At 53.8% G+C, this 12,886-nt stretch overlaps 1 protein-coding gene across 1 annotated transcript in view; it reads left to right on the top strand.

Annotated features, from left to right (window-relative positions):
- Window positions 1–1,077: 1,077 nt before the first annotated feature.
- Window positions 1,078–12,886, top strand: part of SLC9A2 (solute carrier family 9 member A2) — a gene marked incomplete at its 5' end in the record, with an annotated part of 91,108 nt that continues 79,299 nt past the window's right edge. Inside the window, one exon of the mRNA XM_081156477.1 lies at window positions 1,078–1,357. Coding sequence (XP_081012603.1) covers window positions 1,078–1,357 — 280 coding nt within the window. The remainder of the gene's footprint in view (window positions 1,358–12,886) is intronic.

Raw genomic sequence — 12,886 nt, 5'->3', positions numbered from 1 at the left:
CCCCGGCCCCCGACCCCGACCCCGACCCCGGCCCCCGCCCCAGACCCCGGACCCCGAACCCCGACCCCGGACCCCGACCCCGGACCCCGGACCCCGACCCCGGACCCCGACCCCGGACCCCGACCCCGGACCCCGGACCCCGACCCCGGACCCCGACCCCGGATCCCGGACCCCGACCCCGGACCCCGGACCCCGACCCCGGACCCCGGACCCTGGACCCCGGACCCCAGACCCCAGCCCGGGCCGCGCAGCCCGACCTGCAGCTAGCGGAGCGAGTCGGAGCCCAGCAGGCAAACCCCGGCTTCCCCGACAGGCCCCTGGTCCCCCCGCCCCGGCCCGCGCCCCCGAGCCCGGCGCAGAGGGGAGGTTTGCGCGTCCGCGCGGGGGCGGGAGAGGGGAGCGCGCGGGGGGCGCGGGGAGCAGGTCCGGCGGGCGGGCCCGCGGGGGAGGCGGCCGCTGCCCGAGCGCCCGGAGCCGAGCCGGCAGCGCCCCGCCCGCGCCGCCCCGCGTCCCCTCGTGACCCCGAGGCGGCGGCGCCCGCCCGCCCGCTGTCCCCTCGGAGAAGCCTGCGCCGCAGAGGGCGCCACGCGTGGGTCGCGCGGCCCGTCCCTGGATGGACGCCCGACGCGGCCTCCGGGGCGGGGACAGCGCCGGCCCCTCGGCCCAGCGCGGCGAGTCCGCCCCCAGCTCGCCGGCTACCGGGCGGCGGGTCCCAGCGGCCGCCGCCCCCGCAGCCACCCGGGCCCCGCGCAGCCCGCGGGCTCCGGCAGGTGCGCGGTGCCCGGCCCCGCGCGTCCCCGCCCCGCCCCGCCCCGCCCCGCCCGCGGGCCGCCAGGGGCAGGGCCTGCAGCTCGGTCGGGCGCCGGGGCCGGGCGCGGGCCGGCGGGCGGAGGCGGAGGGTGGCTGAGCGCGGCCGGGGCTCGCGGCGGGGACCGAGCGGGCGCGCGGCGGACGCCGGGCCGCGGGGGGGCGGGGCGGGCCGGCGGGGCTGCGGCTGCCCCGCGCGCTGCGGGCGAGGCGGCGGCGATGCGCTGAGCGCCCGGCGAGCGCGGGACTGCGTGGCGCCCGGGGCGGCCCATGGAGCCGGCGCGCGCCGGGCGGAGCCTGCCCGTGCGGCCGCTCCTGCTGCTGCTCCTGCAGGCGGCGGGCCCGGCGGGCGCGCTGGCCGGGACCCTGCTGGACGCGCCCGGGGCCATGGGCGCCAGCTCCAGCCCGCCCAGCCCCGCGAGCGTGGTGGCTCCGGGCGCGGCGCCGTCGGAGGACAGCCGGCTGCCGGTGTTCACGCTGGACTACCCGCACGTGCAGATCCCCTTCGAGATCACCCTGTGGATCCTGCTGGCCTCCCTGGCCAAGATCGGTGAGCGAGCCCGCGCCCGGGGCAGGCGGGCAGCGGGGAAGGGACGCCCGAGAGCGGCCCCCGGGCCGTGCGCCCCGAGGACCGCGCCGGGCGGCGGGTGGGGCGGCGTCTGGAGGCGCAGGGCCCCGGGGGACAGTCTCCTGCTCTGGGTCCTTAAGTGGGCAACGGCCTCGGATCGCCCCAGTACCCGCCCGCTCGCCTAGCGGTCGCCCCCCGCCCGGGCAGCCGGCCGTGGCTGTGCGCGCCGGCCCGTCGCTCGGGAAGGGGCCCGGCTCCGTGTCGGCGCCCCCGGGAGCGCGGCGGGGGCCCGGCGGGCGCGCTGAAGCGGGGGTGCTGCGGGAGGCGGCAGCGCGAGCGCGTAGGGGGCGCCGTCTCCCCGCCGCGGGGCCGCGGCTCTGCCCCGGGAAGCGTTTCCCCGGTGGCGCGGCCAGCGCGCCGGCTGCGCACTGAGGAGGACCGGCCGGGCGGGGACGACCTTTGGCTCCCGTCGGGGCGCAGAAGCCTCCGCGCGCCCCTCGCTCCCTCCCCGCCCTGCGGCTCCTGTGACGACTGCGGGACTGCGCGCTGCTTTTACTTTGTATTTTAGATACTTTTTATCTTAAGACCCGTAGGTTGCTGTGCTCATTGCGGTCTCTAGACCTCTGCCTGCGGGGAGCCCAGCCGGGCGCCCAGGCGGGGCCCGCGGAGGAGAGCGCGCCGCCCTCCCGGGGCGCGGGTGCGGGGAGGCCCGGGCGGGGGCCAGAGCAGGAGGGTCCCAGCCCGGCGGGGCCCGGGAGGCCCGGGCGGGGGCCAGAGCAGGAGGGTCCCGGCCCGCCGGGGCCGGCGCGGCCTGGCGGAGGCGGCCCCTGCTCCGGGCGCGAGCGGGACGGCGGGGGCGGGACGGAAGCGCGCTGCGGGGCCGCGCGGGGGCCTCGGGCGGTGGGACTCCCTGCGCTGCGAGCGGCGGCCGACGCGCCGGTAACCACCTGCCGCCTGTGGTTGCAGCGCCCTCTGCGCCCGCGGGGGATGGAGGGAGGGAAGCGGGCGCCCCGTCGGGCCGGTACGCTCCTCCGCACAAACCCGCGTCCATAAACCCGGCTGCCCGCCTCGAGCGGTCCCCACCACAGCCCCGCCCTGGAGGAAGGGCAGACAGCCATGCCCCCACCCGGGGAGGTGGGCACGACGGCAGAGCGTCTGTGGGTGCTGCCCCCAGACGGCAAGAAGCCCGCAGGCTTGGTGCCCCCACGGCCCCCCGCGGGCAGCCCTGCCCGGTTTCCACCTCCGCTTCTCCGCTGCCACGTCTATTGGATTACAGCGCTTTCTTCTGCTCTTCACTCCGCACTATTGTAATCTGATTAATTACACTAATAACAGCGGCGAGCAGGCACTCAAGATCATTATGTCTAATTTTCACAGCCATCCCGGGCAGGTATGATCACCTCCTTCTCCCTCAAGGAAACTGGGAAATGGAGGGGCCGCCCGGCTGGTGGGTGACCTCCGGGCTGCCTGCGGTCTCACCTTCGGGTCTGCCCTGGAAGCGTGTTTTGTTGTGAAAATTCAACGGGAATAGGTTGATATAACAGTCTTAGAACAACGTTGGGCACGCAGCAAGCGGCCGCCGGCCTCCTGACTACCAGCGGCGGGAGTGGAGCCCAGTGACCCTGGCCCCCGTTCCTCGCCCACCTTGCCGCAGCCCCCTGCGGTTCTCTGCTTCTGTTTCAGGCTTCGCCTTCTCCAAGTGCTCTCATTCTGTGGGTTGCCTTTTTTTTTTTACTTACTTTTTCTGTCATGATCTCTTCATCCTCTATGACCTTATCACAGTAATTGTGTGGTATTTTATTAAAAGACGTTGGGCTCCTATGAGGTCATAGGTGTATTGATCTGCCAGTTGGCAGTTTTCTTAGCAGCTAGAGTCCTGCTGCCTGGCACTTGCTGTTCCCGGGATCTGTCTGCCTCCCCCAGAGGCTGAACTTCTCGGGCTACTCCTTCCTCTTTCCCATCAGGGGCACAGGGTTGGAAACAAAGACAGATGTTCACACCTTCTGCCAGGAGGGTCTAAGCGAAGAGGGGCTGACTGGAGGCTGGGGTGAAGTGGAGGGTGCTGTGTGGAAAGTGCGCTCTAGAGTTCTGGATTCTTCCTGTGCGCAGTCCTGCCCTGTCCTCTGCTGCTCCGTTCCTGGAGGAGCCTGGAAATGCTCAGCGATCTCCCACTGCCTCCCTCGGACCCTACGCTTCCTCTTTGGCTGAACGGAGGACTGTCCTGGAGTGTGGGACACTTTCACGGCCCATTAAGTGGTCTTCTAGTCATTCAAATCTTACTTTAACTTTTGCAATGAAAACAGCTATTCTTTCGGGTGACTTGTATGTCTTATTTTGCTCTTATTGGGGGGATGAAAAATTGAGCTGTGCAGAGGGACATGAGGCTATGAGGCAACAGGAATATTAACTCATGCAAAATGCCATGGTTTCTGTTTGGGGCGCTTTTATGTCACGCACCTAGTGTACCTGAACTTACCTGCCCCAGAGGTCCTGGAGAAACATGACCAGTGATTAACCTAAACCAGGTCGAGCAGATTGCCCCAAAAGGACGTTTCTAACAACATTCTTTGAAGGGTCAAATCACGGTGTTGTACACCTGAAACTAATATAATACTGTTTGTCAACTGTGACTGAAAAATAAAAATAACTTAAATCATGCCTGGTGGTGAATTCAGAATAGTTCTCTAGTTTGCAACACAATAGAAACCTAGAAAAATTACAATCAGAAGTGAGAAAATGCATTTTTGGCAGATTGTTGAATGAGTCAACTTTTCATCGCTTTACCCGATTACTAGGGAAAGTCAACTCTCTAATCATTTGGTTAAAAAAAAAAAAAGCTCTGTAGTAATAAAATTTCCTAAAATGAGCAGGATGTGTGTGTATGAAGTAGGTCACGTAAATAGAAGAACATGGAAAATCTAGTACAGCTTCGGGAGGTTTTTAAAATTTTGTCAAGAAGCATCTCTCCATTGGTCTTTCACTCCAAGCCTCACACACTTCCTTTCATTTTGAATGTTCATATTTTCAGTAAGTTGTTTTTTTTAACAATAAAAAGGCCCACTTTGCTTCACCCTATACATGGGGCTGGCACTCTCCAGCCTGGGAAGACAGGTGGCCAAGGAATTCAGAAGAGAAACGTTTCCTGGAGCGCCTGAGACGGCCTCTCCCACTTTCCTTGCCTGTGCAGTGGGTCGGTGGGACTCCTGAGCTGAGTGGGCTTGGGCCTGCAGGCGACCTCTGCTCCGGGCTCAGCGCCAAAGCACCGGCTCCGGCTGCTTAAAGAATCAGGGGCCCCTCCCTTGTTCTCAGCGGTTCTCCCGATGCCCCTGCATTTCTCTTGAAGTCCTGTGCAGCTGGCCTGCCTCACTTCCAGATGTCAGCACCCACTGTGCCCCTTTTATTTCCTTTGTCCTTAAGCTTGGGGTTGGGATGCAGGATCCCCCCTTCCTTCCATCTTCTTGTCTTAAAATCAGGTAGCTTGTACTATTATTTCAAGGGGTGACAAAGCAATGCACTCCATTCGGGTTTCTCCTCTGTGCTCCAGGCTGTCCTGAATTTGAAACATGAAACCAGTTTCCCTCGATAATACCTGCCTGAATTACCCAGATCTTGATCTCTGGGAAAAAATGCTTGTCCTTTATCTGTTTCTCTTGGTCATATTTGGTTTTCCTGACACTCACCGGCTGGGTGGTCAGGTGCCGCCCAGGGTCCCCCCTATTGTCTGACCCACACCTCGCCTGGAGTCCACGTCTAAGCGGGCTGTTCCTGGTGGCTCGCGTTGGTTCCTGAAGGAGCTGGGCCAGCTCTGGGCCCTTCTGGCCTCGGGCCTCCATCCCTCGCCCCAGGCCAGCCATGCACTTTCTCCTTTCCGTCTGCAGGATGACTTCATCAGCTTTCTCACACTCTTCCTAAGGGCCAGTTTAGCTGCTTTCTGTAGAATTTTATCACTGTGCTCTACCACAGGAATACTTTTGTGCCTTTTAGAATAATAGCATATTATTATTATTATGAAATAAGATTTCACACCAAAATGTTACTTTTTATATCAACTTTTAACAATTACAATATTATTTATCATGAATGGGATGCTTTATTTATTTGTTTGTGTTTGTGATCTATTTATTTATTGCAGAATTCTTTCACATATCTTAAAGCACTAAGATGTGTACAAAGACCTTTTGTTTAAACTTATTTGTTCCCTGGAGGGTAGTAAAGCTCACCTGTAAAATCAAGTGAACGTGATAGTTTGTATATGGATAAGTTTTCACAAATGGTAGAGTTCGAATTTTTTGTCTTATAATTTGGACCTGCTTTGTATCTAACCTCCCCCAAATTAGCTTTTAATTTGTATTAGCAGTGTTGACACAGATTTGCAAACTCGCTTATCAGTTTGTCTTCGTTGTTACTTCTTGTATCTTCCCTTTGCTTCCAGATTGTTTTCTTTTTACTGAAATATGTTCTTTAGTGGATACTTCAAGGAAGGCCTTTGAATGATAAATTCCCTTGGTCTTTGTCTAAAAATGTCTTTATTTTGATTATACTCTTGAGTGATTGTATAACAGTACAGGGGTTGGGTTCTTACAATTTATCAGAGGGAAAACATTGTTTCATTATTTCCTGCCCTCTTTTGTTGCTCAGGTGACTTCTTTGTTACTCTCCCTGGTCTTTGGAGTTAATCTGACTCTTCTCTCTGCTTGTGTTTAAGATTTTTCGTCTGGTTGCCTGCTGTTTCCTCGATGTGCCTCAGTATAAGTTTGTTTTCCGTTTCTGCTTGGACTGTGTTGCGCCTCCGAGTTTGCTGACGCTGTCCTGTGCTTTGCAGCCTCCGCGCTCAGTGCGCTCTGGTCTGCGGGAGGCTACTCCTTGGAGCTGCCGCTTCATCGTCTTTTCGCTCCAGCACGTCTGGTCCTTTCTCAGGTTCGTCCGCGGCTGGTTCGTGCTCGACAGGCTTTGTTCCTCTCCCCATTATCGTATTTATTTAAACCGCCTGTTTTGCTGCTCCTTTGGAGCGCTGTTTCCGGGTGCCCGGGCCCTGGCCCGTCGGTCACCCCTGCGGCTCCCGGCTGCGCCTTAGGGCCCCCCCGGTGGCTCAGCTCCAGCGGGGGCCGTGTCCCCTAAGTGCCGAAAGGTCGCACCACATGCATCTGTGAGTTCTGCCTCTGGGACCTCAGGTTGCAGTGGCTGGTTTATAGTTTTAGATTCTCAGTTTGGCTTTCCTGTGCAATTCAAGGACAGTAAATGTAGGCCTCATACAAGTCTGTGGTAGATCTGGATTTTGTACTCCACAGCTGAGTTTTCCCTACAGGTGAACTTTTCCTTTGCCCTTGAAGAGTCGATGTGCCCCCTTTCACTTTTCCCGGGCTATACGCATCTTTGACTATTTGTTTATTTAGGACAACGTAGCTCTTATACCCAGGAATTTAGGCCTGAGTGCTTCCCTCACTGGTCTGAAGTCAGACTTCTTGTCCTCAGGTGGGTGTTCAAATGCCAGGTCCTAGCACATCGGGCAGGTGGCGTCTGTGTCTGGAATTCTCCTGCTTCTGTGGCTTGAAATGCGACCTGCATCTCCCACCTTAATTCCTCTCCTTATTTCAGGCCTTCTAGACGTTAAAAAATGTTGAGCACGCCTCGCTGTTAACGTGGTGTGTTTGCGTGAGCAGTGGCTCCACCTGGGCCCACACTGTTGAAGGGCTCGGTGGCATTTTGCACGGCCCTCTTTAAGAAGTGCTTTCTGTGTAATGTCCCAAGCCCATGGGTACGCTCTGCTCATAGAATATCATCATGGATTCTCTAATTCCAGGTAAAAATACGTGCTTTCCTAGTTTTGCTATCTGCAGGCTGTGGAGGGTGAGTCTTCTGCCAGTGTTTTACCTTATACACCTGTGCACTTGTCCAGAAAAGAGATCTCCCTGCAGTCGAAGTGTTGGACCTAAGCTTTGGGAAATCGCCCCCGATTAGAAGAGGAAGGCCCGGTGCAACTCCAGTTCTGCCATTAACTTTGTCTTATCCCCCTGGCAAGCCTTCAGCAACTTGGTTCTCTTATTTAATTAGTAGAAGTGGCGATGCGTGTCCGCTCCATCTGTTTACCGTTTCATAGGGATAATAGGAGATTCTCTGTAGGGAGGAAATAATTTATAACAAAGGTTTTACTCTTATAGCAAAAGAAACTTAAGCCAAGAGAAACATGTGTTTATTATATTAAAGGGGTGTGTAGGTGGGGGCGTATTGTCCTAAATGAGACATGCACAATTATAGGTTACTCTCTTGCAATTACATCCTTTAAATATAATGAATCATCATTTATGTACTTCCTGTAATAACCCTACACATTGTTCATCACTGAACAAGCCCTTTCTAATCTTGATTTTAGAAGTTCATCCCTTATTTGAAGATGTGGTGTCTCTTCAGGAGCTGCTGCGACTGCTCCCCACGTGGCTGTGACAGACCTTATTCTACATGTGAATTTCATGTTGTGACTTAGTGTTGGCATATGGAGGCTCACTCGCAAGAGTAAGAAAAGAAAAATAAAACTCACAGTTATATTTAGAAATTTCACCTGGAAGGGGATTGCGCGTGCCCAGCTGCATGTGAACGCACTCTAAAGTACAGCCCAGAGATTTTGTTTCCCGTGGAAGTTCCTCCTGGGGTCACAGGGCAGCCGTGTCTCTGTGGCCCCCCACTGGCGATGTGGATGCTGCGTCTGAGCTCGTTTCCGAGGGACCCGCAGGCTGGGAAGCTGAGCAGCGTGATGCCCCGAGTGGAGGCTTTCGTTGTGGCAGTGGAGGTGCCGACGGCTAGGACGGGCTAATCCCTGTCCCAGCTTCTGTAATCAAACGGCAGCAGCTGGCGCTGGAGCATTCCGCCGGGCCAGGTATTTGGGCAAGTGCTTCATGCTCATTACCTCAGCCAAGCCTCACAGTAGCGCTGGGAGGCAGGGGCCGTTACTGTCCCGGGGTATAAAAAAGAAATGAGGGAGCAGGTTGGAGAGCTCAGGTAACCTGGCCAAGGCACTGCAGCTCTTGAGAGGCAGAGGTGGGGTCCTTGGCTCGTGAGCGTCACTGCTCCACTGTGTCTTGTCCTGCCGTCCTACCTCTCGTGGAGGAGCACACGAGTCCTAGGCCTTCGTCAGTGGTGGCCAGAGCACCGTGATGTATCTTATGTCACCTGCTCTTACCCTGGAGCCCGAAGTCTGGCTGCATTGAGCCTCATGTTACCCTTATTGCCTCGTTTTGACCATCTCAGATTTTCATTGTAAAATCAGACAACAATGGTCATAACATCCTGCCTACTTCACAGGGTCATTGTGCGGACCAACTGAAATAACACGTGGAAGCAATCACAGCTCCAAAGTTAAGATTAGTCTGACCTCACAACAACTCTGTAAACTGGGTAGGACAGAAAGAACCGATACACAGCAAGGTGGCCTAACTCACGAGAGTATCAGAGCTGGAACTCGAGTCTAGAACCTTTGAACCTTGGTCTGGTCTCTTCCACCATCCATAACTTAGGGAATTAGGATTCTAATGCTTTTGAAATACATATTTATCATGTTAAGGAGTCTTAGGTTAAATGTTCAACCCATATAATTTTCATAGGCTAACGTCCAACTGCAACAGATTTACAGGAGGACAGATGTGAAACTGCTTTATTATTGCACATACATGCACACTTATGGACTTGCACATGAAGACACACGTGCACACATAAATGACATTCCTTAGGACGTAGCTCCATGAAGGGAAGGGACTGTGTCTGTTTGACTCACTGTCTAGAACAGTGTGGCACATGGTAGGTTCTCAACAAATAATTACTGAGTAAATGAATACCTAAATATTTAGAGACACCTTTTGTTTCATCTCAATTTAATCATGTGGTAATTAAGTTAACTACACATCCTGGTTTGTCCAAGATGTCCACGGTTTACGTTTGTTACCTTAGCACGTGTTAATAGCATGCCTTTCGCTCTCAGATACACTGTCTGACAACTTGCTTGGTCACTGCTTACAGTGCATATGCTCATGTCGCACAGACTTCAGTAACAAGTTCTGTTGTCTAAAACCTCAGCTCTGCCGCTTACTGCCTGTGGACTTTGGGTGAGTTAGTAAACCTCTCTAACCGCAATTATTTCATCTGTAAAGTGGGATGCCAACAGTAGCCTCCCTGTTGGGCGGTCGTGAGGACAGAGTGGATGCTCTTAGTGGATGTGCTGTCTTACAGGCCTTGGAAGCTTGCTTAGGCCTCGGTTGAGAACAGCTCTGCTCCCTTCTCCGAAGGATAGTAGCGTTACACGGTGAATGTCTGTTTTGTCCAGGTGTTAGGTTGTCTGGACAGTCCTGTCTCCTGCCTTTGGTGTTATGCACAGGTTTCTCTCTAAATCATACGTATTTTGGTTTCCAACATTATGTTGAATTAAAAGTTCATGTGACTGCTTTTGTAAGTTAGCTTGCAATGGAAAGAAAGGCAGTGCCCGCCCTCCTTCTCGCCCGGGTTTCTGTCTTAGAAACTGGAGCGTGTGCAGCTCTGAAGGGTGTGGAGGGCAGGAGACCGCGAACATGCAGGGTCTCTCAGGTGCAAGCTCTCTTCTTGACCCTCTGCCTCACACCCATGGGGCTGCTGGAGCTGCTCAGTGTCATCGGGGTCCCCGGACATGTCACAGGTAGGGGAAATGCATTTTTCAGATGATTTCCAAGTCCCCTGGCACTTTTTGTATAAATAGGGTTTCTTTAGGAATCTCACTAAGAAAGAGTTTTAAAGCAAAGTGCTGCTGAAAGGAATTATTGGTATGGAGACTGGCAGGCAGCCCTCTCCCTCCCAGTAGTCTAAAGGAGAGACACCTGGGCTGAGAGGACGTCTTCTCCCCCACACCCTAGCATGGTGAGGAGACACCACAGTGAGACGCTGTGGCCCCCTCCTTTCCTATGGTTGTAATGTCTGATCTCAGAGGGATTCACTTAGTGTCACTTGGCCTTAGGAGAATGGCATCTTCCTTGTGCTTTCTCTTGTGACCTGTCTAGAAAGATAGAAGGCCGCTGCCTCTAGCTCGAGGAGCTCACAGTTTTAACGGAATTAGATAATATATCTGCTTGGTGGAAAAGCTCCTGCCCCAGTTTCTCTGTGTCCACGCTTAGTTTCGGCAGCACTTTTATCACCATCTGACATGATTACTTGTTTATTAGTAAGCTGTGCACTCACTGTCCTTCCCTCCTCAAGTAGAGACTCTGGGGTGGGATCCGATCCGAGTGTCCCATTTTTTTGTCCCCGCTCTGTGGAGCTTAGAATGCACACAGGTAAAGCTAGTGATGACTAGAGCCTGTACAACACTGCCTGTGTTTTCAGTTGTTTCACGTACACAATCTATTTTGATTCTTCCTGTCTTATTTGCTTTACTGCTGACAGTCATTCATGCTCTCACATTCCAAACTCTGCTCAGAGTGCTAATGGTTTTGCAAAAGGGATTTGACAGCTAATTTATGTATTTAATGACTTTACTTCCTCTTCAGTGACTTTTTTTGGTCTTTTTCTTTTCATTTGGTCTTGATGTTTCAATGTTGTGTTTTGAGGCCACTGAAACTAGGGGAGTTGTCACCATTCCTAAATCTTTTAACCAGTGCCCATAATCGGCAGGCCTCCAGCCCTCCACTTTCCCACTAAATATATTAATAGGTTTGATTTTAATGTAACATAATAATTATTATGAAGGTGGAACCATAAGAATTCTTAAGATGCACACATCCTGATGCTCACTGAAACCGTATGGTCTTGTCAACAATAGGCACACGGGAAGGTATGTGGACATGGACATGCGGAGACTACCAAGTTGGTAATCTGAAGCCAGAAAAGGGACAGAATGAACAAAAGTGTTATGATTCTAGTAAATTTGGAAAACAGTGTCATTTACCACCTAGGGCCATTTCTTAGTGTCGCCCCAACCACCAGTGTGCGAGGAGCTCCTTCCGTGTAAATGACAAGTGACTGCAGTTCAGTGTAAGCAACACTTAACTGAAAAATGAAATTAGGTAGCAGTTACTGGCAGTCGTGGAGTGTTATTTTACTATACTTTGATCTATTTATCTTAAGCCAGTGGTAAACTTTTTTAGAAGTCAGGCTCTTAAAGGAATAAAAACCAAACAGAAAATGAAATTCCAACACAAAATGGTGAGGAGGGTGGAGTAGGCTCCCTGAGTGACTTTGTCCAACTTGACAAGAGCAGTAGGCAAACAACAAAACCCAAATTGGCATAAATTATTTACTACCATGTGGGTTGAAAGTATGGCAAATCCTAGGATTTAACATCTAGCCTGGGGCAATAAAATAGAAATTGCTTTTGGAGAGATTAAAGATGGGGGCGGACTGTGTGGAAGCTACCCTGCCTTCTCCCTGGACCAAACTGGAATGACAGGTAAACCATCCTGAATAACCAACTGCAACTGAAGATGAGCTGGAGAGCACCCTCATAACCCAGGAGGAAGAGGGGAGATCACATAGAGACATGTAGGAAGTGCAGACACCAGAGGACTGGCTGGGCTCCCACAGGCAGCAGCTGAAGGTCCGGAGGGAGATCTCAGCTGTGGGGGGTTCCCACTGAGGACTCTGGGGCCTACACCCGTGGTGGGGCTCCCTAACCCAGAGACCAGACCTGAGACAGGGGCCCACATAACATCTGGCTGTGAAAAGCATCCAGGTTTTTGTCTGCCAGGGAGAGAATGCCTGGAAATGAAGGCACCCTCTTAAAGGGCCAGCGCACAAAGTTTCATCGGCAGCCACTCACCTTTGGCTCCAGCAGAGGGAGGGCAGAGTGGCCTGGAGCTGTGTGAGGAGGATCTAGGGAGGTGAGCTCTGGACATGGAGCTCAAAGGACAGGCCTCTGGATTCCTGGGCTGAGTCATTCCCCCATACTGCAGAGACAGATATTTACCTTCCAAGCAGCTTTTGCCTGAATGGGAAGAAATTACCCCACCCTGCTGGAAAACTTCTTCCCCTACCCCTTGGAGTTTCTACAGCCTGAGACTCATTAAGATAATCAGATTAATCAGCCTGCAGCCAGAGGCAGACCTCACAGTGCTTTGAGTCTTTGCCTGATCTGCTCCTGGACCCAGGCCTTGGAAAAGCAGACTTTAGTGTGCGTCTTGGTCCTGTCCAAACGCACCCAGCCAGCCCCAACAGAGGGGACCTCAAGCCTTAGGTTGTTGATAGCTCAAATTAGGGTACTCAATGCCAGTCACAAACAGGACCTGACATTGGCTTGCACCAAAGACCATCCAAAAAGACTGAGAGTCCTAGCGGGCCTACCTAATACATAGAAAGCCAAATAGGCAGCAAAATGGGGAGACAAAAAAAAAAGTCCCAAATGAAAGAACAAGAGAAGTCTCCAAAAAAGAGCTAAATGAAACAGAGATAAGCAGTCTATCAGATATAAAGTTCAGAATACTGATTGTAAGTATGCTCAACAGCATAAAAAAAGATAAGGAAACTATGAAGAAAATTAAGAATGACATAGCAGAAATGAAGAAT

The sequence above is a fragment of the Miniopterus schreibersii genome (assembly GCF_964146895.1).
Source record: "Miniopterus schreibersii genome assembly, chromosome: 13".
Classification (NCBI taxonomy): domain Eukaryota; kingdom Metazoa; phylum Chordata; class Mammalia; order Chiroptera; family Miniopteridae; genus Miniopterus; species Miniopterus schreibersii.
The sequence above is the reverse complement of the archived record's forward strand: the minus strand, read 5'-3'. Positions and strand labels throughout refer to the sequence as shown.